The sequence below is a fragment of the Abramis brama genome (assembly GCF_963993115.1).
Source record: "Abramis brama genome assembly, chromosome: 4".
Taxonomy (NCBI): Eukaryota; Metazoa; Chordata; class Actinopteri; order Cypriniformes; family Leuciscidae; genus Abramis; species Abramis brama.
In genome coordinates, this window is record NC_139966.1 from 55,689,233 (window position 1) to 55,714,427 (window position 25,195).

At 43.5% G+C, this 25,195-nt stretch overlaps 1 protein-coding gene across 2 annotated transcripts in view; it reads right to left on the reverse strand.

Annotated features, from left to right (window-relative positions):
• Positions 1-354: 354 nt before the first annotated feature.
• Positions 355-25,195, reverse strand: part of LOC311080939 (uncharacterized protein) — a 28,175-nt gene continuing 3,334 nt past the window's right edge. Inside the window, exons 2-6 of one of the 2 annotated variants that reach the window (XR_014605764.1) lie at positions 1,869-1,902; positions 1,699-1,785; positions 1,394-1,555; positions 1,174-1,234; positions 355-1,081 (exon numbers count right to left, since the gene is read on the reverse strand). Coding sequence is in view for 1 of the 2 variants with exons in the window: in XM_084111189.1 (XP_083967315.1) it covers positions 4,736-5,455 (720 nt within the window). In the remaining variant the exon portion in view is untranslated. Of the gene's footprint in view, positions 1,082-1,173; positions 1,235-1,393; positions 1,556-1,698; positions 1,786-1,868; positions 6,751-25,195 lie in introns of those variants that run through there. The other variant, XM_084111189.1, reaches the window with a different exon arrangement.

The following is a 25,195-nucleotide window of genomic DNA, read 5'->3' on the forward strand; positions in this document are numbered from 1 at the left end:
TTTGCCTCAGCCCAGATAGCAATGAGTCGGCGGACCACCGTCGGTGCTTCGGCGGCAGTATAAGCGGCAGAATGGCGACATCGCAAACACGTTGGACGGCGCACCGCCGGCGGCAGCCGCCTTCCTACCGCCTTCGTTCCGCGGCCGGCCCGCGGGCCAACCACCGTTCCGCCGCCTTTATATTGAAGGCGGCCCTTCCGCGGCCCGCCGGAGGCAAGCGCTATTTTCGAGCGATCAGCCGCCGCTTATTCTGGCTATATATATATATATATATATATATATATATATATATATATATATATATATATAGCATGCAGTTTATCAAGAATAATGATTGCTCAAACCAGACAAATATCCATTTGCCATTTTTATTCCACATTTCAAAGTACAGTAACTGTAATTTAAACAAGATGTGTCAGATCACTGAAACATAACAGAAAAATAAATCAATCAATATACTAACATGCAGGTTTCTAATTAAATTTTGGTAAAAAAAAATAAAAAAAAATAAAAAACAGCCTTAGAAGCAAATTACAACTCTTACAATAATTGTTCATATAAAGAGGAGGACTGCTCTAGGGTGAAACAAATTACCAGTAAACATTATGACAAGTAAAGAGAATACTTGATACCAAATAATGTGCAGGATACCAAATAAATCAAAGTATGACATCACATTTACAAGCCATTTCTAACAATAGGATAAGTGGTAGTAATTTATAGTAAAGCTCTGGAGTAGAATAGACCATTATAACTGCAATGCTGACCTGTGGCACAAGGACTTACAAGCATTATTTGAAAAAAGAAAAAAAAGAAAGTAATTTCCACAGTTAGTGAGTATAGTGTGACACTTCTGACTTCTTTAGGGGTCTTGATGTTACTGACTGCAAGATAAAGAAAGGATTCCAGTTGTCAGTGATTCTGGGGTTTCAGTAGTCAGCCTAAGTGGTCGGCTGTGGGTCCCTCTCAGCTGTGCGGTGCCTTTTTCTGCCTTCACGGTCAGATGCTCCTTTCAGGTAACGTGAAACGTTAACTTAGACCGCATCAGTGGCATCCTGGGTTGTTGGGTTCTTCCGGATGGCTAATTTAGAAAATACAGATCTGTCATTTCATTTGAATTGCATGAGGCCATACACATCTACTTAAATATAATTAAAAAAATATCCAACTTACTTTGAACAATGGTCTAAACTTGGAACATGTCTCTAAAACATGCTTTATCCCCTACACCAAGCTGAAAATCCAAAAAAGTGTTACAAATTACATTTCTCTGAAGCTTCTCATAAATAAATAAAAAATGTGAAAGTCTAAGGATTCAGACTGTAATATATGCAGTAGGCCTATACAATCTTAAATTTTACTTTTTAGATGGCGTTATAATCGGCAAACTTACAAATTGTTCCTGAAGCTTTTTATCCTGCTTCAAACTGTTAAGACACGGCAAATCTTCCTGGGTGTGTAGGGGGAGTAACAGATCCCCTGACAGGAATAACTCCAACAGACACAACATCGCCAAACTCTGCAAGACGTCACAGCATAAGGGTCTGATCTGCACCTACAGGGTTTCCCAGAATAAAATAGTCAGTCCTGGTCCCTCAACTACTTAACTATGACATTTATATCTAGGTCTACCTACATGTACAGGTAGCCCCAGTGGGAATTAAACCAACAACCACAGGTGCTGTTTGCAAGTTGTACCTGATTGCCCAGTGCAAGCAAACGTCTTCAACATTGTTTGTTGAACTTGCTTCACCTACTCTTGAAGTAAGCCGCTGTCATCCGAAGCTACAAAATGAAAGGCATATGGTAATTTTGGACTTACATCACACACAAAAAAGTACAATTTAAGAAACAGTGCAAGTTCTCACCTGCTCGTGCATTGCTTTCCCTCAGGGCTTGGTTCTACATTTAAAAAATAAAATAAAACAAACAACTAAAGGCACTATTTTCAATAGCCTACTGTTAAAACACTGGGCTGCGTTCTCCGAAACTACCTTAACGCTACGTCGTTCTTAAGTTGTAGGCCTACCTTAAGAAGTACCTTATCGTTAATACGTGTTTTCCGAAACCTTCTTAGTTAAGTATACCTTCTGTAAGTCATACATTCGTAAGGTTGGTCTGGAGCGCTCTTAGCTATAGCCTACCTTATCGCTGCTGACGGTTCATACCGCTAGTGGCCACCACTACGCAAAAATCTTTTTTACATCGCAGTTTAATTACACATAGAAAATTTTATATGAACATTTAATATAAAATCTGATTTAGTATTAAAATTACATTTTTACTTTACTTTAAAATTTTACACATAAAATACTTAAGTTGTTATAGCCTACACCCAGTGTATGGAAGTGTTTTCATTAATAAAGTTTCCATACACTAATGGTTGTTAGCTTTTTTAATTACTATCCTAAGGCACATCAGCTGGCGAACCATTTGACAGAAAAGGCTTATGAGTCTATATAAAGAAAGATGAGTTTACACAAACTTTATAGCTATGGCAGCGAGACAGCGAGTACTTGTTTTAAATCAAAGACGGCGCCGTCCGCGGAGCCAGTTAGTGTATGTCAACTACATGGCTGGTGGATAATCAGCGTACGTTGTGGAGAACATTAACACACTTATGGCCGTGAGGGTTTGGGATTGCACACTTGCTAAATTATAAACACATACTCATATTTATTTCTGCATGTACATATTTCAATGAGCCCCGATAAATGCAGTTTGTACTATTTCTAAAACGCTTCTTTATAAAGAACATTGTTTTCTCAATACTTTACCTATACCGCTGTGAAGGAAAGAGCGCACAATCGATCATCGAGGCATCGATATCAACCTATTCAGCACCTCCACCATGGACAGCACCTGCTAAGGTCGAACTTAAGAAGGTTTACCTTAAGCAACATCCTAAGGTATAGTTCGGAGAACACACGTAGGAAATGTATACCTGTAGTTAAGTTGTACCTTTTGAGTCTTCGTAGCGCGCTAAGAGACAACATTATCGGAGAACGCAGCCCAGGTCAAAACAGGGATTTTCATGTTTCTCATAGACATTACCATGGTCGCAAATTAATAAAAAAATATATAAAGCAAACCCAAGATTTTGGCCAAGTTGCAGATATCTTTCACTGTTCACTGATTTCAAGCATTGGTGAAAAATCTAACTTCATCCATTTATTCTGCTTTGTTTTGTTCATACCATGAATGAAATATTTATTTTAAAAACTAATCAGAATCAGAAAGATATTTATTGCCAAGTAAGTTTTACAAAAGGAATTCTTTTGGGTCTATTGGTGCATCTCAAATTGTGCATAAATCAAAGAAATGTAAAGAATTAGTGAATAAAATAATTCTATATATTTTACATATCTGCTATCGCTTCAGAGTTTCAAAGTAATTTAAATGTAATTTCCTAAACCTTATCATGGAATCAGAGTCAAATCTGTTATAACCCCTAATGGCTTTGAAGCAACAACAACAACAAAAATTGATATAATTCACAGAATAATTATAATCGCTTTAAATGTGAAAAGTAGTTAAAATGCTGTCAGTTTCACTCATGGCTGGTCGATTTCAAAGCGGCTTGCCGCCAGCCAGCCGCGGTTCATTTAGACGGCGGCAACCGTCAGAGAGAATGAAGTCGGCGGCCCGATTTCAAAGAATTTTGGTTAGTGCTCCTGTTATCTCATCATCGCTATTATCTCAGTTGAGCGTTGATCTAGTCTGCGATTTCAGAACAATTTGCTGGCTGCAATGGAAGAGGGCAGAACAGATTTAATTGTGGTCAGATCAGTTGGTTTGATTACAAAATCTCCACCAGTACGCACGAAAGGGAAAACAGCATTCTCAATAGGAAATAACTTCTGAATAATTTTGAGACTGCAGAACTATTTCAATTTCTTTTGTTTAATTTGTTCATTGCAAACAGCTGAAATTAAATTTTGCCAATAAACTGGGAGTTGCATAGCCTAATTTTTATTACAACTTTACTCACAACGCAACTAGATAATTTTTTGTTCAATTATCTACAGTGTTCTGCAATGACCTACCAAGTACTGAGAACCAAGTACCAGATTGCTGCTCAGTTGATTCTGTTCCATACAGGAAAACAGAGGATATATAATATTGTTACAAATACAGGATGTCCTCATTTGACTCTGTTATAGCTCTGACTCATCGTTCATAGTTCAAGTGCCTAAACTCACTTAAAACAATTGCTGGAAATAAGCCGGGTCTCACACAGAAACGAAACTAAAAATCACAAGCAGGGGGAACAGAGAGCAAAAAAAAAAAAAAAAAAACAGAAACTTGCTGCAATCAGTGGTCAAGTCCAGGCATAGGTCAAATATCAAACGCGCAATCCAAAAAACACAAAACAAGAGCAGACAAGAACAGAACACTGAAGTGGCATGATAAATACAAGGACTCCGTGACACATACTAAAACAGACAGGGTTATATACACAGGGAAATGACAATGCTAATGGGGAATTGGCTGAGTGCAATGATTAATGACAAGGGACAGCTGAGTGCAATGATGAGACAAGGATCGTGGGGAATGTAGTTCAAAATGTGACAGACACCGTGAGGAAGGAGGACATCTAGTGGTGACCCAGGGAACACAAACCAGACAGTGACATAACCCCCCCTCTACGGAGCGGCTACCAGACGCTCCAAGACGTGACAGACAAAACAAGAGTCCAGGCGGGAGGTGGACTGGTGGAGGATCAGGGGGAGGATCAGGGGGAGGGATGGGGGGCCAGGTCCATGGAGGGAAACGGGGACAGGGAGTGACAGTTCATCTGGCAGCCAGGGCGGAGACGACAGTCCATCTGGCGGCCAGGGCGGAGACGACAGTCCATCGGGCGGCCAGGGCGGAGACGACAGTCCATCGGGCGGCCAGGGCGGAGCAGGTCGTGCAGGCGGCCAGGGCTGAAACGACAGTCCATCGGGCGGCCAGGGCGGAGACCCTCCCTCGGGCGGCCAGGGCGAGACGACCCCTTGGGCGGACATGGCACAGGAACAGACACCACCGGCTCAGGCTCAGGAACAGACACCACCGGCTCAGGCTCAGGAACAGACACCACCGGCTCAGGCTCAGGAACAGACACCACCGGCTCAGGCTCAGGAACAGACACCACCGGCTCAGGCTCAGGAACAGACACCATTGGCTCAGGCTCAGGAACAGACACCATTGGCTCAGGCTCAGGAACAGACACCATTGTCTCAGGAACAGACACCACCGGCTCAGGCTCAGGAACAGACACCACTGGCTCAACGGCGGCCATCTTGTCAGGGGACACAGGCTCGGCAGACGTGACGTGAACAGTCTCGGCGGCGGCCATCTTGTCCGAAGACCCAGGCTCGGCAGGCGTGACGTGAACAGGCTCGGCGGCGGCCATCTTGTCCGAAGACACAGGCTCGGCAGACGTGACGTGAACGCTATCGGCGGCGGCCATCTTGTCCGAAGACACAGGCTCTGCAGACTTGAACAGTCTCGGCGGCGGTCATCTTGTCCGCAGACACTGGATCCGGCTCTGCAGCGGCCATCTTGTCCGAAGACACAGGCTCGGGGGCGGCCATCTTGTCCGAAGACACAGGCTCGGCAGACGTGACGTGAACAGTCCTGGGAATTTCTAGGATCTTGAATAGCGTCGAAAAATAATCCAACATACTTTTAGCCGCTATGGCAACAGCGGGCTGCTCGGGCACGGCCTCCGGTCAAGTCCAGGCATAGGTCAAATATCAAACGCGCAATCCAAAAAACACAAAACAAGAGCAGACAAGAACAGAACATTGAAGTGGCATGATAAATACAAGGACTCCGTGACACATACTAAAACAGACAGGGTTATATACACAGGGAAATGACAATGCTAATGGGGAATTGGCTGTGACACATTTATATTCATTTTAAACAAAACAAAGCACTTTTATGATTTATTTTCTCACAAAATCTGTTGCTCCCATCAATGTTCAATTAAAAAAAAAAACATTTCTGCAGTCATACACTATTGTGAAAAGCACATTTTCTTAAGGTGTGCCTTTAGCCCCATTGTACCCTTTACTGGCATGTGAAACAACAAATTTACTGACACAGAAAGCTAGAAAGAATTGTTATCAGTGGAAAATTGCAGAGACAGTAAGTTGAGCTGTATGAGGCCATTTTATCTCTCAATGCACACTTCATTAAAGGTTTCAGAGAGAAATACTGTTATTTTACATTTGAATTAATATATTTTACTATCATTTCATGGTTTTTGTTTGACAGCCATTTTACAATTTTTATTTATTTTTTTACAGTGCACAACACTTAATTTATGGATTTTTCCTAGATTATTACTATCCAACACCTTCAATAAAGTGACCGCATTAAAAGTTCTACAGAGAAACACTGTTACTTTACAAATTTTTCCGAGTTTATTACCATCAAACACCTTCAATAAAGTGTTAAAACATGCTCAAGATTGTAAATTAACCATTTACTTTGGAAGACAACGTGAAAAGTCTGTAAAAATATTGTATAAAACTGAAATTTTAATAATTAATTTTTTGAAGAAATACAGTACAAATTTTAAATTAAATACACTTTAAAGGAACACGCCGACTTTTTGGGACTTTAACTTATTCGCCATATCCCCCAGAGTTAGATGAGTCAAGTCAAGTCAAGTCATCTTCATTTATATAGCGCTTTTAACAATGTAGATTCTTTCAAAGCAGCTTTACAGAGATAAACGTATAATTTATGGTAACAGAGATTGTTTTGGCTTTATAGCGGTTCTTTAGTAAAGTTATTTTCCAGCTAAGGTTAGTTATGATTAAATCCCTTCCGTCGCAACAATCATTTGTTATTAAATTAGGGGCCGCTAAGACGACACAATTCTCACATAGACTTTAAACGCGAACCTGTGAGAAACGCTGATGGCGTTCACATGTGCATTTAGAATTGGTTCTATAGTTATGTGCGTTTGAATATATGTACGCAGGTTTGTAATTCCCTACAAACCAAGCCTAAACAAAGTACTGGTGTTTCCTTATAATTTTTGATACAGAATTTTATTTTATTTTATCATTTCGGGGTAGATACGCGAATTGAGTTTCCCGACAACGCTTTATCTGTAGAGTGGTAAAGGGATCTTCCATAGGGAGAGACTAGTTGGCACTTCAGCACTGCGTTGTCATCGGGTCCAGGCGAAGGTCCTTCATCAGATCTGGATACGGCCTGGATCCGGCAGGCTGTGGGAAAACCTCGGGATAAACAAAGACACTAAAATTAGCGTAGATGCCATTCTTCTTATGATGTAACGAGTACATCAGGATTTATGGGAAGTGTTCCCGGTTCCAGCTGACCTAATCTATGCAGCCTAACATTGAATTATAGAAGTCTATAATGTATTATGTGAACGCTAGGTCAAAGAGATGTGTTTTTAGTCTAGCTTTGAACTGACAGAGTGTGTCTGCTTCCCGGACAATGGTAGGAAAGCTGTTCCAAAGTTTTGGTGCTAAATAGGAGAAGGATCTACCGCCAGCAGTCGATTTTGATATTCTAGGTATTATCAACTGGCCGGAATTTTGAGATCGCAATAGACGTGAAGGACTATAATGCGTTAAGAGCTCGCTCAAGTACTGCGGAGCTAAACCATTTAGTGCTTTGTACATGATCAGCAATATTTTAAAATTGATGCGATGTTTAATAGGGAGCCAGTGCAGTTTTGACAGAACCGGGCTAATATTGTCATACTTCCTGGTTCTGGTAAGAACTCGAGCTGCTGCGTTTTGAACTAGCTGTAATTTGTTTATTAAGCGTGCAGGGCAACCACCCAGTAGAGCATTACAATAATCTAGCCTTGAGGTCATGAACGCATGAACTAATTGTTCTGCATTTGTCAATGAGAGCATATGACGTAATTTAGATATATTTTTAAGATGGAAAAATGCAGTTTTACAGATACTGGACACGTGACTTTCAAATGAAAGATTGGTATCAAAGAGCACACCCAGGTTCCTAACTGATGACGAAGACTTAACAGAGCAGCCATCAAGTGTTAGACAGTATTCTAGGTTATTACGTGAGGAAGTTTTTTGTCCAATAATTAGAAACTCTGTTTTTTCAGAATTTAGAAGTAGGAAATTACGAGTCATCCAATTTTTTATATCCGCTATGCATTCCGTTAATTTTGTGAATTGGTAAGTTTCGTTAGGTTTTGAAGAAATATAGAGCTGAGTATCGTCGGCATAACAGTGAAAGCTAATGCCATGTTTCCTAATGATATCTCCTAATGGTAGCATGTACAGAGTGAACAGCAGTGGTCCTAGTACTGAGCCTTGTGGTACGCCATACTGAACTTGTGATTGATGAGACATCTCTTCATTTACTGCTACAAACTGATAACGGTCCGATAAGTATGATTTAAACCATGCTAGTGCAATTCCACTAATGCCAACATAATTTTCGAGTCTATTTAAAAGAATGTTGTGGTCGATAGTATCAAATGCAGCACTAAGATCGAGTAACACTAATAGAGAGACACAACCACGATCGGATGATAAGAGCAAATCATTTGTGACTCTAACGAGAGCAGTCTCAGTACTATGGTACGGTCTAAATCCTGACTGAAAATCCTCGCAGATATCATTTCTTTCAAGAAAGGAACACAGTTGTGAAGATACTGCTTTTTCTAATATCTTTGACAGAAAAGGTAGATTCGAGATCGGCCTGTAATTGACTAATTCTGTAGGATCAAGTTGCGGTTTTTTAACAAGCGGTTTAATCATCAATTAATGATATTAAGAAGAGGATCTATGACCTCTGGAAGTATTTCTTTCAGTAGCTTAGTCGGTATAGGGTCTAACATACATGTTGTAGATTTAGATGATTTAACGAGTTTAGTAAATTCTTCCTCTTCTATAGCAACGAACGAATCAAATTTTTCCTCCGGGAGACTACAATGCACTGCCTGATGCGATACTGTAGTAGACGGTTGCATAGTTATAATTTTCTCCCTGATATTATCAATCTTATAAGTGAAGAAGTTCATAAAGTCATTACTGCTGTGTTGCTTGGAAACTTCGGTACTTGAAGCTTTCTTTTTCGTTAGTTTAGCCACCGTTTCAAATAAATACCTAGGATTATGTTTATTTTCTTCTAATAGGTTTGAAAAATAAGCAGATCTAGCAGCTTTTAAGGCCTCTCTGTAAGCAATCGAGCTCTCTTTCCATGAAATGCGAAATACCTCTAGTTTTGTTTTCTTCCAGTTGCGCTCCATTTTTCTGGCTGCTCTCTTAAGGGCCTGAGTGTGCTCGTTGTACCACGGCGTATTTTCTTTAATCTTCTTTAAGCGCAACGGAGCAACTGTGTCTAAAGTGCTGGAAAAGAGAGAGTTAAAAGTTTCTGTTGCAATATCGAGTTCTTCTAAGCTATCTGGGATGCTGAGATGGTGAAACTGATTAGGAAGATTATTAATAAAGCAATCTTTAGTGGCAGAAGTAATAGGTCTAACATATTTGAAACACGGAGTCGGCTTTGCAGCCTTGGCTAAATGAAGTTTACACGAGACTAGATAATGATCTGAGAGAGAGTTCATACATAACCTTCTCATTCCCGTGCGTGCCGTAACGTACCCGGTTACCCTAACGTAAACTCGGTTCTCTCTAGAAGAGGGAACGAGTATTGCGTAAGTTGCTTACACTACGGGTAAAGTCATCTTTTCTCGAGATCTGAAGCCAAAAATTATCCTTAATTTTGTATTTATTGTCATTATAAATATATGACATATATATATATATATATATATATAGTACTATATAAATTACAAAGGTTTAATTTCAAATGACCCGACCGACCGCGACCCGAATATCATTACAAATATTTTTGGATGACTCGTAACCACGGGTAACCGCGGGTGACCGCAGGCACCTGCTCATTTTGGATCAACCCGCGCATCACTGTTGGGGACGTATCCATGTCTCGGTTTGAGGATAACTTTAGAGTCATTTGGTCCAAACTCAAGACATGCGGGGCTAACAGATAGCGCGTGTAGATCCCCCACACGTTTTACTGATGACAGAGCTATCAGAAAAATGGTTTTGAGCGAGAGGTACTTTAGGTCCACGGATTCTAACGGTTCAAAGGGATACACTTTCAGGACCTCTAGGACCACAGAAAGATCCCAAAATGGAACCGAAGGTGGCCGCGGGGGGTTCATCCTCCTGTCTCCTCTAAGGAAGCGGATGATGAGCTCGTTCCTTCCTATTGCACGGCTGCACGTCGACTCCGTGAACGCTGCAATAGCCGCAACATACACTGAGCGTGGAAGGGGACCTGCCCTTGTCCAACAGCTCTTGAAGGAAGGAAAGCACCCACGAAACCCCACACGTGCGTGGGTACAGGCTCTTATTAGCGCACCATTTGGAGAACACTGACCATTTAGATGCGTAAAGTCTTCTCGTAGAAGGAGCTCTAGACTGTGTGATCGTGTTCACGACCCCTTCTGGCAAGGCAACGGGTATCCGTTGATTATCCATGCATGCAGAGACCAGCACTCTGGATGGGGATGTCAAATCTATCCACCGGCTTGAGAGAGAAGATCTTTCCTCACCAGGATCGGCCATGGGGCTAAGTGCGACAGCCTCACCAGCTCTGGGAACCAGGTTTGGTTCTCCCATCGCGGGGCTATGAGGAGCACTGAGTGGCGTGTTTCCCTGATCCTCTTGATTACCTGTGGTAACAGCGAGATCGGAGCGTTGTCTTTTGACGCAAAAAGGTCGACTTCCGCTTTGCCGAAAAGGCGCCATATAGTGACTGGACTGTCTGAAGGTGCAGGGACCATTCTCCCGGGGGAATGTTGTCCCTGGACAGTCTGTCTGGGCCGACATTCTCTTGGCCCGGTACATGCGTGGCTCTCAGCGAGCGCAACCCCACACGAGAAGGCGTTCTGCCAGTTTGCAGAGGTTCCTGGATCTGACACCGCCCTGGTGGTTCACGTAGGACACCACGGACATGTTGTCCGAACGGACTAGAACATGGTGGCCCCGTATGTGTGAGAGGAAACGCTTCAGCGCGTTCTCGACCGCTATCATCTCCAGACAGTTTATATGAAGGCATTTCTCCTGGTCTGACCACAGGCCAAAGACCGGTGAGGCACTTGAGCGTTCAACCAGCGTTGCAGCGGGCGCATACGCAGTAGACCCACCCAGCTGAAGCACTGCTGCAGCTGATGCCATACAACCCAGCATCCTCTGAAATGCGACACGCGCGCACTGTGTCGACAGCCGGGCCGTCATTGCCACAGAGTTCAGTTCTATACCCAGAAACGAGACTGACTGACTGGGCAGTAATGAGCTCTTGATCCAGTTGACCGTGGGACCCAGGCTTTCCAGGTGGCTGAGAAGCACTGTTCTGTGAGAAATAAGTTCTTTCTCTGACTGTGCTAGAATCAGCCAATCGTCCAAATAGTTCAAAATCCGCATGCCCTGATTTCTCAGGGGAGCGAGAGCCGTGTCCATGCACTTCTTGAATGTACGGGGTGCCAAAGACAGGCCGAACGGCAGGACAGTGTATTGATATACCTGACCGTCGAAGGCGAATCTCAAGAATGGCCTGTGATGGGGTATTATCTGAATCTGAAAGTAAGTGTCTTTCAGATCGAGGGAAATAAACCAGTCCCCCGGGCGAATTTGCGCGAGGATCTGTCTGGTTGTGAGCATTTTGAACGGTCTTCTCATAAGAGCTTTGTTCAAATATCTCAGATCTAGGATCGTTCTGAGAGCTCCGTCCTTCTTGGGCACAAGGAAGTAACGGCTGTAAAAGCCTGACTCGCTCAGAGAAAGAGGTACCGGTTCTATGGCCCCTTTGCACAGAAGTTTCGCTATTTCTGCACAAAGTAGGTGTGCTACTTCCCCATTCACCCTCGGTTCCTGCTCGAAAGCGATTAAATTATCTACAGTGTTCTGCAATGACCTTGTGAAGCCCTACAGTGCACAGGGAGAACCAAGTACAGAAACCAGATTGCTGCTCAGTTGATTCTGTTCCATACAGGAAAACAGAGGATATTTAATATTGTTACAAATACAGGATATCCTCATTTGACTCTGTTATAGTTCATTGTTCATAGTTTAAGTGCCTATACTCACTTAAAACAATTGCTGGAAATAAGCCGGATCTCACACAGAAACGAAACTAAAAATCACAAGCAGGGGGAACAGAGAGCAAAAAAACCTAGAAAAATGCATTTCTGGAGGAACTGCGAAGTGTGCTTGCTTGGGTGCGGTTCACTAACATTAGCTGGTAAGTGGATAAGGGTAGTGGACAATAATGTTGAAGTTTGCGTAATCTGAGAATTTCAACAATAGTACTTTTTTCAAGATTGTGCAAAAAGGTGAAAAGTTATGTGCATTAAGAGACATGTCTGCAAGGTAGACTAGTGCCAATGGCATTGTTTATGTGGCTTGGTTGTTGGTTTTGAAATATTTGGTTATGAATATACAGCAGAGAGTGGGACTGTTTTTGGTGATGAAATAGTATTGAAAAGAAGTTGACAGTCTTCATTTACTGTATCCAATAAGCCAATACAAAACTCACCCAGCTGTTCTGTGGTTGAGTGTTCCCTTTGATTAGGAACAAATTTACTATCTCAACTTTGTAAGCTCTTCAGTCTTGCCCTTGAACTTGGATTTTGCATTGTCACAGAAAATGCACTGATTGGGAAACAAGAAGGAACACCTTCTTGGAGCTCCTTCAGATTGAATTGACAGAGATTTGATATGGCGCAGAGAGTCCTTTTTCAATGATGATGATTCACCAGATGTAGAAGCCTTTGACACTTGTAAACAATCTATTTTCCTTGTAAAGCTTTTATAGCAGTATTGGTGATGGCCAATTGTATCCAAAGGCAAGTCCTCTAATGTTAATGGAATCTGTTCACAAATATCCATCATGAGGTATGGTGAACTGGCTGCTTCACAGAGTCTCATATCTCGGATACTGTGCAGATATGATAGCTTCTTGCTTTCCGAAAGCCTGTGATTATAGTAAAAACTGTTGAAAAATTACTTATGACTTAGTTATGACTACAAAGGTATATCTTAATTATAGTTTCAAATACTTACTGAAATTGTTCCAAAAGAGAGAGCAGTGGAAGATGGCGATCTGCAGCTACCAACCAACGGCCACCAACTGCCAACTGCAAAGCCCCAACATTCCCAAACTGGCAGTTAGGCAACTTTTTGGACCTTTTTGGAATTTTTTCTGTATTTTTTTTTTTTAAGTTAATTTGCTTTGTTTTGTTTACTTCAAAAGTAAAGCTATTTTCAATTTCTTCAGGTTCGGGATAGGTGCAGTAAAAGGTTAAAATAAACCCCATTTCAGGCTGCTATTAGTATAATAAAAACATTGTCAAATTAGCTTTTTTTTTTTCTTTTTTTTTGCTGTTTTTGACCATAGATGGTCAAGATGTTGTAAAATATAACAAATAACAATTTCCCTGGGTCAGAATTGTATGGAAAAATGTGTCCATTTGTCTCTGTGAGTTGTTTACATCAGAAGTTATGGCACTTTATATCACATTAGATTTTTCGGGTTTGGTGCAAAGGGTTAAAAATAAAGCATTTTGGACATTATTTCAGCTTGGTACCCAATTTAATCTTAAAATAGACACTTGAATGATAAAGAAATAACAGGTTGTGAAAAAAAAAAAAATCACCCTATGCGCTTGAGAAAACGAAAATATAGTTGATCCTCTACACATCTTTAGCCATTTTATGCTATTTTTGACCAGAAATAGGGTCAATATGTTGTCAAATGTCAAAAATAACCGTTCCATTAAATTCCTGGGGTCAGAATTGTATGGGAAAATGTGTTCATTTGTCTCTGTATGTTGTTTACTTCAAATGTTATGCCACTTTCTATATAATTTGTTGATTTTTCGGGTTCCGGTCGGGTGCAGCAAAGGGTTAAAAATGAAGCCTTTGGGACATTATTTCAGCTTGGTACCTGGCAGATTCTGAAAATAGACACTTAAAAAAAAAAAAAAAATCAGGTGGCATAAAAAAAGCCGGGGGGTGCGCGTGGACCCCTATTTCCATCTAGACTACTACCCCATGTAAGGCCGTGCGGACCTTCGATTTGATCTCCCAAGTTAGCATTGAAACCACACATCTCTGTGGAACGATGGACTCGGGAGAAACCGGGAGTTCTGATTGGTCAAAAATACGGGACAATGCATCAGGTTGGATGTTTTTGGAACCTGGACGGTAGGAAATGGAAAAATCGAATCGAACGAAAAAAAGTGCCCACCGAGCCTGCCTAGAGTTAAGTCGTTTAACGGATCTGATGTATTCAAGATTCTTGTGGTCGGTCCAAACAATGAAAGGTACCCCCGAGCCCTCCAACCAATGACGCCACTCCTCCAAGGCTAACTTGACTGCCAACAATTCTCTATTACCAATGTCATAATTGCGTTCGGCGGGTGACAAACGATGAGAAAAATAAGCGCACAGATGTACCTTGCCGTCCGCGGAGGAGCGTTGGGAGAGAACCGCACCTACCCCCACCTCTGACACGTCGACCTCCACCACAAACTGACGGGAGGAATCAGGGGCGACAAGAATGGGGGCTGAAACAAAGCAGTCCTTGAGTTTGGTAAATGCAGTCTCCACTGCACTAGACCACCTGAAGGTTGGCATGGTAGAGGTCAAGGCAGTCAGAGGCGCGGCTAGTTGGCTGTGGTTGCGAATAAAACGCGGTAAAAATTGGCAAAACCCAGAAATCTCTGCAGGGCCTTGCGGGAATCTGGAGTTCGCCAATCCACCACTGCCTGAATCTTGTCGGGATCCATGCGCACCCCCTCAGACGACACGATATATCCTAAAAAGGTGACAGACTGTGCATGAAAAACGCATTTCTCCGCCTTGACAAAAAGCCCATTCTCTAACAGCCTCTGAAGCACTCGTCTGACGTGCTGAACGTGTTCCTGGAGAGACGAAGAAAAAATCAATATGTCATCCAGGTAAACATATATGAATTGATCGACCATGTCTCTCAGCACGTCATTGACGAGTGCCTGGAAAACCGCGGGGGAGTTGGACAGGCCGAAGGGCATGACCAAGTATTCAAAATGCCCCCTGGGGGTGTTAAAGGTGGTTTTCCACTCATCCCCCACCCTGATGCGGACCAAATGATAGGCGTTACGAAGGTCCAACTTTGTGAACAAGGAAGCTCCCTGCAGTCTCTCGAAAGCCGAAGACATCAGCGGTAAAGGATAAGTGTTTTTTACCGTGATGTTGTTCAGTCCTCGATAGTCAATACAAGGACGCAGGGAACCGTCTTTCTTACCCACAAAGAAGAATCCCGCCCCTGCAGGAGGGGAGGAAGGGCGGATGAGTTTGGCTGCTAGAGAATCAGAAATATATTTCTCCATGGCCTCCCTCTCTGGAGCGGAAAGTGAGTATAATCAGCCCTTAGGCGGAGACGTAAGACGGAGTCTCCGGGGTTTCTTCCTGCTTCCCCTGAGCCACTTCTCTGGAATGATAAGACTTTAACATATTAACGTGACACAGGCGTTTCTTTCTTTTACGGTCAGGTGTGTGAATGATGTAATCAGTTTCCGACACTTTGTTTTCCACCACATAGGGTCCGGAAAAACGAGCAGTAAGGGCAGCGCCGAGCACAGGCAGTAAAACCAACACTTGTTCACCTGGTTTAAATTGCCGTTCAACCGTTTTTCTGTCGAACCGCTGCTTCATGCCTTCTTGTGACAGAGCCAGAGCCTTCTTTGCCAAGGAGGTGGCACAGTGCAACCGCTCCCTGTTCCGGGATACAAAATCCAATACATTAACCTTCGGCAAGGATCCAGACACCAACTGCTCCTTCAATACCTTAAGTTGTCCTCGCACGCTATGACCAAACACAAGTTCAGTCGGACTGAACCCCAAAGACTCTTGCTTAGCATTGCGAACTGCAAAAAGCACGTACGGCACACCTTCATCCCAGTCTCTTTCTGTATCATAACAGAATTTCTTTAACGTGGACTTAAGCGTCTGGTGCCAACGCTCAAGCGCACCTTGTGATTCAGGGTGATAAGCACTAGACACGGAATGTGAAATTCCCAGCTCTTGCAACGTCTGACGGAAAATCTTGGACAGGAAATTAGTACCTTGGTCGGTCTGTACAACTTTTGGCAATCCAAAAGTAGTAAAGAATTTAATTAGAGACTTCGTGATAGTGGGAGCGGTGATGTTCCTTAATGGCACAGCCTCCGGAAAACGGGTGGACACGCACATCACAGTTAACAAAAACTGGTTCCCTGACTTAGTCCTAGGCAAGGGACCAATACAATCCACAATAACATGCTCGAAGGGTTCTCCAACAGCGGGAATTGGATGCAGCGGGGCAGGAGGCACGACCTGGTTAGGTTTACCAACGATTTGGCATGTACTGCAGGTTTTACAATAGCGCGTTACATCTGCCTTAATGCCTGACCAGAAGAAATGCTCGAGCACACGATGGTAAGTTTTGGTGACACCTAGATGGCCCGACCACAAATGTTCATGCGCTAACCCTAGCATGTACTGACGCCATCCCGCCGGAACTACAACCTGATAAACAGTGTCACAACCATCAGTCAGATCATCTGCCGTCCCACCCCGAGGAACCCACTTACGCATCAACACCCCATCCTCAATAAAAAAACGCTGCAGACTTGAACACCCACTAACATCACACTCAGCTGTAGCAAAACATTTAGCCAGGGTGAGATCACTCTTTTGAGCCTCGACAAGGACTTCACAGGTTAATGGCAATGTTTTCTTAGAGACAGTGACAGAGGGGGTAACACTTACAGGACCCTTCTTGAGACCGTTCTCTGCCTTTCCACTAGAAGGCAGCTGGTCCTCCCTTAACACAGAGGAAAATAGTGAATCCGCGAGATCCACCCCTTGGGCCTGCTTACGAACTTGCGCCCTAGTCAACACACTGGCCGAAAACACTTCAGGGTGCTTCTGAACCAACTCGTCAGGTTCAGTTTCAGAGATAGGAGTATCCACCACCTCTAGGTCCGGATAAACTTTTCCGCCAGCAATGTCATTTCCCATGATAAAATCTACACCATCAACAGGAAAACAAGACCGAACAGCTACGGGAAAGAAACCAGATGCTAGCTTGGACTGCACATGAATGGAATGTAAAGGATCAGGCACAAAGCTCATCCCGATACCCCGAACTACAGTGCTCACGTCACAGGCAGATTGAGAAGTCAATGGTAGTACGTTAGCCAGGATGAATGAGCGTGAGCCACCGGTGTCTCTCAGCACTGTGACTGGACGCTGATCCTCAGGTTTACCTGTGAGGGATACCAGTCCCTTGGAAATAAATGGCCTGAAGCATTCATCAGGTTCTTTCAAAACCAGCTGACTACCACAGGGAGATACAGTCTTAATCAACCCAACTCCTTTTAGTGGTTTAGCTACTGGAGGCTGGGGCTTTCGTTTATACAGAGCAAATCTGCAATAAGATGATCAGGTTTATGACAAAAAAAACAACGTTTGTCCCCCTGTGCCCCTGAGCTAACACGAATGCTCTGAGTGTTACTAGGCTTCTTTACAGTATCATCATAAGAGAACGAGTAATGTCTGACAGACGTGTTCTTGTGTGTCAAAGCGAACTCATCAGCAAGCGTGGCAGCCTGCTGCAGTGTGGTTACTTTCTGTTCATTAAGATAAACGACAATCTTTTCAGACACACAGTTCTTAAACGCTTCCAACAGCATCAACTCGCGAACTGAGGAGAAATCATCGGCTTTACACGCAGCACACCACCTATCAAACAAAATCCCTTGTTCTCTAGCAAAATTAATGTAAGTCTGGCCTACCCCTTTTCTGAGAGCCCTGAAACGTTGCCTGTACGCCTCTGGCACTAGCTCATACACTCGCAAGATTGCGTTCTTAACTTTTTCATAGGAGAGGCTGTCTTGCACAGACAACGATGAGCACGCCTCCTGAGCCTTCCCTGACAGTTTACACTGTAACAGGATGACCCACACATCTTTTGGCTAATTCAGGGCAACAGCAATGCGTTAAAACGCAGTAAAATAGCTCTCAATGTCAGTTTCACGGAAAACAGGGACCAGAGAAATATGTTTACTTACATCAAAATTACCAGTAGCGTTAGATCCTGATGACACTGTACCGGCAACAGCGGCTGGAAACTGTGCTGACCGCAACTCCAACTCACGCATTCTTATGGCGGTTTCCGCCTCCAACTTCTTTAGCTCCAACACCCTGGTTGACTCAGCTTCTATCTTTTTAAGCTCTAACTCCCTCCTGAACTGGTACTCGCGTTCGCGCTCCTCCCTCTCCAAATGGAGCCGAGCCAAACGAACCTTCAGCCGCGCGTCCCCTTCAGAATTAAGCCCAATTTATACTTCTGCGTCGAACTCACGCCGTAGCTACGTCGTAGGCTGTGTGTAGCGCGCGTACCCTTCGCCGTACCCTGACGTGCACCTCTCCAAAAATGTAACAACGCGTCAACTCTACGCGGACGCAAGCGCTGTGATTGGTCTGCTAGGACCGCTCCCTCGGGTTTCAAATGCTCCCTCTGCGCGCGTCAACGCGGACAACGACGCAGAAGTATAAATGAAAACCAACGCGTTGCCTACAGCGTAGAGGCTCCGGCGTAGGTCCAACGCAGAAGTATAAATCAGCCTTTAGAAGAGGACAATGGATTATACCTCGGCAGAGTGAACTGCCTACCCTCGCCCCGCTTCACACCGGGTGTATCTGTCACATCATGTGGGGTGGCCACTTCCTCTACCACCGGACCAGATTGTTTCGCTGCTGCCCCGGCGGGCAAATCTAATGAACTAAAAACACCACTCCGCACTAACCCATCAGTCACAACTGCCCGCAACTCTGCTTTAACCAGGGAACTAGACGCAGAAAAACCATAATGTTTAGCAATAGCAAACAGGTCCGTTTTCTTGCATCCACCCAGCTGCTCTAGCGTAGGGTTTGCTACAAACTCTTCTAAACTAAACGCAGCCATCCTCACCACAATAGCTACCTGGCTAACACAAACCGAAACACTAACCAACAGTGCAACAAACAACAAGTGTACGCAGACTCGCAAAAAAATCGCGTAGGTTACACAATAAAGCAGTCACACACCAGCTTCCTCAAAGAATAACCACTTCCCCCAGGACCTGCCTACCCAAAACTTAGCCTAAACTGTCTTCTGGGGCTCGCCGGGCTCGAGGCGACTTTAAAGGCAAACTTCGGCGGCCGGGGCCCCGAAAGCCTACCCCCGACAGGGATCTCGTCCCCACCCAGGATTTGCCCCAAAAATAATAAAGGAAAAATAACAACCAAGTGCCCGATGGAAAGACTGCAGAACAGCTAGACACTTCTAACTAGCTGGGGAAAAGGTCTTCTCTGGAAAGACTGGATAGTGAAAACCCACACAAAACAATTTCAACACCAATAGAAACGATAACTGCTTACAGCTTTGTTCCATACAACCCAAAGTGTTTGGGAAAACAATTATCCCGGATGAGCCCCCAAATTGTTACGAACCTCCAGTGGAAAATCCAGGGGAGGAGGAGGTTGGTGACAATAATAAAACCATTTCGGGTTGAAGGAACAAAGGACACCGATTTATCAGTAAGTATGGCGTTTATTTACAACATTCATTAACCAAAAGGTACAACAGATACAAAAAGGTAAGTCTCAAAAAAAAAACAACTACAACACAACTACAAAAGGAAAACACATTAGTATTTACCACCCTCTCTCCACTGAGAGAGTAAACCCCAGCACGAGGGTCAGACTTGATACACGCTACTGCAGGAACTCCACGAACGCCACTGCAATATCACCCAGCTCTGGTAAGCTATAGACGTCTGCTCTCCATACGCCTCAACATCAGTCTGCCTGTTCTCTTCCCTTTTTACCAGCTCCCAATCTCCTGCTGATTGCCAACAGGTGTGCACACTAATTGATTGCCAACTGGAGACAGGTGTGCACACAGGACCTGCAGAGGACAGACAAGCAGCAGTACACCTGGCATACATACATCCCATACATCCCACTGCAGTCTGACCGGGAGGAGCGTAGATTCTCGGGAGGATTCATCCAAGGAAATGCCACCCGTCAGTAACCTCCTCACTACTGACGGGCCTTGACTTTTACCAGACACTTCACCGCAAAATGTCCCGCGGCTCCACAATACAAACAGAGTCCCTGTGCTCTTCTCCGTTCTTTCTCCTCCCGGGAGAGGCGAGCTCTGCCCACCTGCATGGGTTCAGGATCGAATGAGGGGCCGACCGTATCGCATGGAGGGATGACGGGACGAATCTCCATGTCCGGAACCAGGCCTCTCTGCATATGAAGGTCTCGACGCTGTAGCCGTGCGTCCACTCGAATGGTCAGGTCAATCAAACCATCCAACGTTGTGGGTAAGTCCAGAGTATAAATCTCGTTCAGGATACGGACGGCCAACCCATGCAGAAACATGTCCCACTGCGCCTCACTGTTCCACTTACACTCTGCGGCCAGTGTCCGAAACTCGATGGAATAGTCTGCCACCGACCTGTTGTGCTGCCGTAGATCCGCCAACACTCTGGCCGCCTCTCTGCCAGACACAGCACGATCGAACACCTTTTGCTGAGTTCATTACTGAAGGTCTGGAACGACTCAAGACACTGATGTCCCTGCTCCCATACTGCTGTTCCCCACAGCGCAGCTCGTCCTGACAGCAGCGTAATTACAAACGCCACCTTGGACTCCTCAGTGGGGAATGATGAATGCTGCAGAGCAAAGAACAGTGAACATTTCGTCAGAAATGCACGACAGAGTTGGGGCTCACCCGAATAAGCAGCAGGAGGTGGCAGACGAGGTTCCGTGCTGTTGGTAGGTCGGTCAGTGGGTGGAACAGCGATGGGTTAGGCGCAGTGGGCGTGCGGGCAGGCTCGACTCTCAGATGTTGCAGCTGGTTGGTAAGGTCCGAAACCTGCCCTACCAAGGCCTGAACTGCTCGACCGGTTGCCGTAATCTGCTCATCTTGACGATCAAAACGAGCGTTGTTGTTATTCAAAATGTCTCTCAGTTCAGTAACATTCGCTGGATCCATAACGGTTCAGATCATTATGTCAGGTACGAAAACACTGGATCCAATTGCTAATGAGAATAAGGTTTATTTAGAAATCTCAAGAGAACAAGACAAGGCAGGATGGTAAACACAAAGTCTCTGGTCGGCAGTTAGGTCCTTGGCAGCGCAGAGACTGCAGTGGGCTGAAATCCTCGAAGACAGGAATGATGAAGGAAACAACGGCGAGAAGCAAAACTCGGGCAACAGTCCCAAGCACTGGCACTGACGGCAGAATAGTCCGAAATGAACAGGAACTGGAGGTAAACTGCACAGAGCGAGACACAGAGAACCAGTAACAAATGATCTGACAATGAACATGACAAACACAGGACAATAATAGGACCCATAAACGAGACGCACCTGCCGCTGATCTGATTGCTCGTCAGCACAGCTGACGCTGATAGACAATCAGACCAGAGCAGTACACACAGAATGAACAGACAAACCTGCGAACCGTGACAATTTTATCTCTCAATGCACACTTCAATAAAGTATGAGGCCATTTTATCTCTCAATGCACACTTCATTAAAGGTTTCAGAGAAAAACACTGTTATTTTACATTTGAATTAATATATTTTACTATCATTTTATGGTTTTTGTTTGATAGCCATTTTACAATTTTTTTTTATTTTTTTACAGTGCACAACACTTATTTTATGGATTTTTCCTGGATTATTACTATCCAACACCTTCAATAAAGTGACCGCATTAAAAGTTCTACAGAGAAACACTGTTATTTTACAAATTTTTCCGAGTTTATTACCATCAAACACCTTCAATAAAGTGTTAAAGCATGCTCAAGATTGTAAATGAACCATTTACTTTGGAAGACAACGTAAAAAGTCTGTAAAAATACTGTATAAAACTGAAATTTTAATAATTCACTTTTTGAAGAAATACAGTACAAATTTTTAATTAAATACACTTTAAAGAAACACGCCGACTTTTTGGGACTTTAGATTATTCACCGTATCCCCCAGAGTTAGATAAGTCCACACATACCCTTCTCATCTCCATGCGTGCCGTAACTCTGTCTGATGCACCCACCGCTAGCCTAGCTTAGCACAAAGACTGGAGGTAAACGGCTCCAGCTAGCATACTGCTCCCAATAAGTGACAAAATAACGCCAACATTTTCCTATCTACATGTTGTGATTTGTATAGTCACAGCGTGTACAAATAACAAGGTCACATGAGAGACAGCCATATTCTAACCGTATACATACTGGGAACTATATTCTCAGAAGGCGAAGCACTGCTACTTGGGCGGAGTGATTTGCTCGCAGCACCCGAGAAGCCTCGTGGTGAGGAGCGAGTTTTGTTGACGGAAGAAACAACGGTGCTTTTCAGGTGTTGCGCTAATCACTCCAGTATATTATAATACACTCCAGTATAATACACTCCATTATAATCAGCAAGTATATCTTTTTTTTAATATATATTATATTTTACTCTGTTTATTAATGTTTTTACTCCACATTTGTGCAGTTTTTTGAGGATTTATGATATATTTTAAATTTATATAAATAAATGAAATATATATTTTTTATATATATATAGGCCTGTATATAACATGGTTTAGTGTAAAATTGTTGCCCATATTTTGGAAAATGTAGTTTAAAAGTAAAAAAAATATCATTTTAGCCACTAGATGGCTATAGAGCTCCACTATGGGCCCTATCTTGCACCCAGCGCAATTGACTTTGTACACCGACGCATGTATCATTCCTATTTTGCACCCGCGCAAAGCGCGCTTTTCCCTCCACAGAAGCATGTCGCTAAACTAGGAAATACACTTGCGCTCCCCTGGGCGGTTCAGCGCAAAAAAGGAGGCGCGTTCCGGCGCAAACGTTCCTTCATGCTATTTTGCAGGTTTAGAAAACAATTGCGCCACTAACCAGGAAAAAAATAGTTTAAAGTCAGTGGCGCGTTGCGCATGTTATTCATATGCTATTTTAAGGGCGCATGCTTGGCCATAATCAATGTAGCGTGTGCACAACGCGCAAACACTTTGATTCTCTCATCTACACAGAAGCAGCAGTTTTCATTTTTGCAAATCATACATTATTACGATAGATAGATAGATAGATAGATAGATAGACAATTTATTATAAAAGCATACATCTAGTTTACATATTTACCCAAATTATCATACGCCTTTTTAACCAAAGTTAATTTGGGTGGGTTTCTCCATCCCCAACGTCCCTGACGAGAGCGTTGCTCTCCTTGGCTGTGAACCACTCCTGGCGCGCGCCTGGCAAATCCGCCGTTATAATAGGAATCCGCTTTAGAACAAACGCGCCTGCTCTTAAAGGGAATGTGAGATGACTCTCTGATTGGTTTATTTCACGTTACGCCCAAACCACACCTATGAATAATGAAGCTACTTCAGACCAACCCCTTTTAGATTTGTGCCGGGCGCAAGAGTCATTTATCCCGCCGGGAAAATAGCAACAGCGCCAAGACCCGCCCACAAAGTTACTTGCGCTTTGCGCTTGACACTTGCGTTTCAGATCGTTAAAATAGGGCCCTGTATGTTATTTGCTATTTGACTATAACTGAAAGATATCTTTTCACAAGTTTTTCCAGTTGGATTCATATCTAAATATTATGAAATCACAATTCTAACAATAAAAATGACTTTTTTTGTCAAAGTATAGCATTTTTTGTAGTGAATTTTTTTTTTCAATAATGTTACTTTATGATTAGAATCAAACCTGAAAAAGATAAAAGTTGAGTTTTTAGAGTTTATCAGTTATTTCAATCTTTTTTTCATATAATTGTACAAATGTAATCTACACTTCATTTACTAACTGTAACAGAACAGATATGAACAGTTATATTATACAGTGAGGAAAATAAGTATTTGAACACCCTGCTATTTTGCAAGTTCTCCCACTTGGAAATCATGGAGGGGTCTGAAATTGTCATCGTAGGTGCATGTCCACTGTGAGAGACATAATCTAAAAAGAAAATCCAGAAATCACAATGTATGTTTTTTTAACTATTTATTTGTATGATACAGCTGCAAATAAGTATTTGAACACTTGTCTATCAACTAGAATTCTGACCCTCAAAGACCTGTTAGTCTGCCTTTAAAATGTCCACCTCCACTCCATTTATTATCCTAAATTAGATGCACCTGTTTGAGGTCGTTAGCTGCATAAAGACACCTGTCCACCCCATACAATCAGTAAGAATCCAACTACTAACATGGCCAAGACCAAAGAGCTGTCCAAAGACAAAATTGTACACCTCCACAAGGCTGGAAAGGGCTACGGGGAAATTGCCAAGCAGCTTGGTGAAAAAAGGTCCACTGTTGGAGCAATCATTAGAAAATGGAAGAAGCTAAACATGACTGTCAATCTCCCTCGGACTGGGGCTCCATGCAAGATCTCACCTCGTGGGGTCTCAATGATCCTAAGAAAGGTGAGAAATCAGCCCAGAACTACACGGGAGGAGCTGGTCAATGACCTGAAAAGAGCTGGGACCACCGTTTCCAAGGTTACTGTTGGTAATACACTAAGACGTCATGGTTTGAAATCATGCATGGCACGGAAGGTTCCCCTGCTTAAACCAGCACATGTCAAGGCCCGTCTTAAGTTTGCCAATGACCATTTGGATGATCCAGAGGAGTCATGGGAGAAAGTCATGTGGTCAGATGAGACCAAAATAGAACTTTTTGGTCATAATTCCACTAAACGTGTTTGGAGGAAGAAGAATGATGAGTACCATCCCAAGAACACCATCCCTACTGTGAAGCATGGGGGTGGTAGCATCATGCTTTGGGGGTGTTTTTCTGCACATGGGACAGGGCGACTGCACTGTATTAAGGAGAGGATGACCGGGGCCATGTATTGCGAGATTTTGGGGAACAACCTCCTTCCCTCAGTTAGAGCATTGAAGATGGGTCGAGGCTGGGTCTTCCAACATGACAATGACCCGAAGCACACAGCCAGGATAACCAAGGAGTGGCTCTGTAAGAAGCATATCAAGGTTCTGGCGTGGCCTAGCCAGTCTCCAGACCTAAACCCAATAGAGAATCTTTGGAGGGAGCTCAAAC